This window comes from Coffea arabica, chromosome 6e (genome assembly GCF_036785885.1).
Source record: "Coffea arabica cultivar ET-39 chromosome 6e, Coffea Arabica ET-39 HiFi, whole genome shotgun sequence".
NCBI classification, from domain to species: Eukaryota; Viridiplantae; Streptophyta; class Magnoliopsida; order Gentianales; family Rubiaceae; genus Coffea; species Coffea arabica.
Window position 1 is genome coordinate 54,689,644 of NC_092321.1, and position 3,885 is coordinate 54,693,528.

Below are 3,885 nucleotides of genomic sequence, written 5' to 3' on the forward strand. Positions count from 1 at the left end.
ATTGTTTGACTTCATATGTAACTCATATTTTATGTTGCTAATTATATTGCTAGGAACTGTAAAATTTTAACTTAAAAATCTATATATTAGAATGAATCAAGTATTATAATCGAAGAATTTTGATATCAATACTCATTTAGTTTTGAAGAAAAATATCAAAATTTCACGTAAATAGACAAATACTATAGAAAAAATAGAACAAAAAGTAATAAGACATATTACGTTCTATAAACTAATTCAGGGTAATTAAATCAAATTTGTATTTAGTATATTCCATTCTGACATCTAAATATTGATTATACCAAATGTTTGAAATCGAGTCAATATTCCATTCTGACTTGTCTATCAAATCCTTGAACAATAAATCTTTTTTCCTACCATTCTAGGTGGAAATGTATTTTGGGTGAAAAAATCTTTCCATTTTGAGCATTCTCGTGTACTAAATGAGGGGACAAACTTATTCACAAACTCTGAAAGACAAATTATTGTAAACTTACAAGGTTAAAGGCATGAGAGGATGTAAAATATTATAGTTTTGATGATATTTTTTTCAACTACATAGGACTTTAAGTAGAAAGTGTATATGGTTGATTCAAATTCCAACATAAAGAGAAAAGCTCCATAGGTAGCTCGTTTTGGGGGCTACTATGGAATATATGACATATGGCATCCACAGAGTGGTCCACTCAAGTATTCTTAACAAAACACATCAACACAAAATGTTAAGTGCTGGAGAAAAGAGAATAGAGAATTTTATTGACACCTCACTGCATGCATGAATTCTGGTTGCTTGTTATGGAGGTACAAGTCTACCCAGTTTGTATGTGTTATTATAGACCTTTAGTAGCATCAATAGTATATGCACTAAGCTAAGAGTAGTATATAAATCCAATTTCAAAGACATAAATAATATTATTTTCTCACTCTAAAAACACATAGGATGCGTTTGAATAGGTTTTATTTGAGTAATATCTTGGAAAATAAACTTGCAACCCGCAATTATTGATCAACAAAATTTTGGTTGAATAATCTTGGATAAAATAACTTTTAGGGTATATGAACCGTTTGGATTGCAACAACATGAATACCAATTTATTTGATTAAAAAAATAACAACAATTGGGCCCCACACAATAATAGGTTTGATTAATACTTCAAGGGAACATATAGGTCCCACACAAAGAAAGCAACCTAATAACCACAACACACAGTCAAATGACTTATTTACGGATTCTGCAGACTGTTTCCATAGGAGTACTATTAGATAAGAACGTACATTTATTTAAAAAAAAAACTCCAATCTTGCTCTCTGATTTATCATTTTATATGTAACCACGTAGCGAGCACATCAACCACCAAAGTGGAGAAGGCACAGAGTAACAAGAAGAAATATCACAAACCAAAGTTCTAGATTAGGAATTTCCCAACTTGATGAGAGTTTAAATTCAGGTCAATCATTGAATCAGTTATGTCGTCTGTAGATAGCAAACATGCCCTCCGCTAGTGCATCACGCATTGTCCACCATTCTTGAATAGCTTGTGGATCTGCATGTAATGGTTGTATATCCGGATATGGCAGGATTGCACCATTGACATCCGGTCCCGCTTCATCGGGATTCACAAAATGTGTATTGTCTGGATGTTCATCGAATATGAAATTATGAACGGCACAATATGCAATCACGATATTAACTTGGGCAGTCATCGTGTAGTTCAGTACTGCTTCCCTTAAAATTGCGAACCTTCTTTTTAAAACTCTGAATGTCCTTTCGATGATGTTACGCAGTGATGAATGTCTATAGTTAAAAAGTTCTTTGGCCATTGTAAATTGTCCCCGTTTTCACTCACTTAAATCTATCTGCCACTAATAAGTGAATATTTCATATGTGTTTCATATGGTTACATGCAAACTTTTGGCATGTTTTTAGGGGTTCATAGCCATTTTTAAACCCTTTTTGGTAAAAATTTCTTCAAGTGTCGTTTAGTGAATTAAACATGCAAAATGAGTGGATTGATACATAAATGTGTGGTGTTTGTAGGTTATTGGTGCATGAACACTCGTTTGAGTTGAAGAAGATGCAATGTATTTCTTGAAGGATAAGTGAAACAAGAAGAGAAAATCGTGCAAAAAAGGAAGAAAATTGAATCTGAAAACAGGGGAGCTGGATCTGAGTTCGGATTCATCCCACTACCCTTATTTCCGAGACCTTGTCTGAGAAACTAGAAAAATAGATCCGAGGGCAAGGATCCGAACTCGGATCCCTATGAGAGAGACCTCGTATCCTGCTATGTAATGAAAATAAAAAATGAAGAAAAATGAGATCCGAGGAATACCTTGACCAATTCAACCTCGGATCCTACCCTTAGATCCCAATTCTGGCAGTGCAACTTACTCTGCAACTTGTGCTCTATTCACACAAGTTTTTTGACCAATTTAGCTGCAAGAAATCCGGGTGGAAATGAGCAAGCTTGCATAGAGAATTCAAAAAACAACTTTTGGTGATTCCTAGATGCGTTTCACATCAACTTTAACAACTCACCTTGAACTTGAATTCCTCTATAAATAAAAGCCTTGGAGGACATTTTTAAGAACTTTGTAGAGGATCAAGAAAGCACTACAAAATATAGTTTCTTAGTTTTTTAGTTTAGGTAGTGTAGGATAGTTTTAGTTTTAGCTAGTTCATCATTTCTTTTGTATTACCTGTGACAGCCCCACCTTTCTCTAAGGCGAACCAAAGGGTTTGGCGGACCGCCTACCCAACTCTCGCCAGGACTCGATCGCTCTCATCAAGTGAAATAAGATATAACCTCGAGACTAAGCGAAAAACAATTCCCAAACTTGAAACATATACTTACATTCATATCCATCTCAAACAGAAATACAATCCCAATTAGAGCAAAAGCTTTAAGTTCTTACTATATCCAACCTTATCCAAGCACTAGCATGAGAACAATAAAAAATAAAATTTCAAAAACTAGACCAAGCTAGTCTGCACAGACTCACGTCCTCGCTCGTATCCCATGTAAGGAAAACAAAGCTAAAGGAATGAGATAAAAGCTCAGTGAGGTTCCATACACATAGCCAAATAATTAAACAAGGACATCAATCATGTAATAACAAGTAATCCAGAAAATATTTACAATATAAAGTAATGATAATACATTCATTAAAAGGATACATGCTAACATGGAGCCCTTCATTCATTCATTCCACCAACCATTTCCTTATTCCTCCAGCATTAAAAATAATTTCATTTGTAAGTGAAAACCCCTCCATTGTTCTTGCCATTCATTCATCCATTTCATTTTCCCCTTACTGGACACTGGGCAGTCTCCACCAGCCTTCATGGTCATACTCGATTATACCAAACATTAACCCAGGGCCACCAATCGCCCGACCGAGTCTGCTTCTGGCTCGAGTCGACCGGCAACGAAGGGCAAGTGCCCATTTCAGCCAAAGGCTTACATTCATGTACAAGTAGTATTTAAACATTTAATCATTTAATCATTGTAAATTTCACATTCATTTAGGTCGAGTGCGATAAAGTACACACTTGCCTAGCAAAATTCATTTTTAGAAATCATTGAAAACATTTAACATTTAATCCAACATTCACAACAATCCACATAGTCATTGGAAACATAACGTACAAAGAATACTCACCTATTTAAGCAAAATAACGTCCAAAGTTTCCTTCCGGATAATACCCTCAATTACCAAGGAACCCTATTAATAACCAAGAGAAAATATTACAGCTAAACCATCCAAAGTTTAGGTGAACCAAAGAAAATCCAAATAACTACTAGTACAAAGTATAAGTATAGTTTTGGAAGTGAAAAGAGTACATTTAAACCAAAGGACATGAGTAAAATATTTGTAAAACTT

General features: G+C 34.6%; 1 protein-coding gene across 1 annotated transcript; it reads right to left on the reverse strand.

Moving 5' to 3' along the window:
• Window positions 1-1,461: 1,461 nt before the first annotated feature.
• LOC113696798 (uncharacterized) lies at window positions 1,462-1,821 on the reverse strand. The gene has a single exon (XM_027216182.1). The coding sequence runs from the start codon at window positions 1,819-1,821 to the stop codon at window positions 1,462-1,464; it is 360 nt and encodes a 119-aa protein (XP_027071983.1).
• Window positions 1,822-3,885: the final 2,064 nt, after the last annotated feature.

Excerpts from the sequence above, each read along its gene's own strand:
- LOC113696798 (XM_027216182.1), bottom strand. The coding sequence starts at position 1,821 with ATGGCCAAAGAACTTTTTAACTATAGACATTCATCACTGCGTAACATC.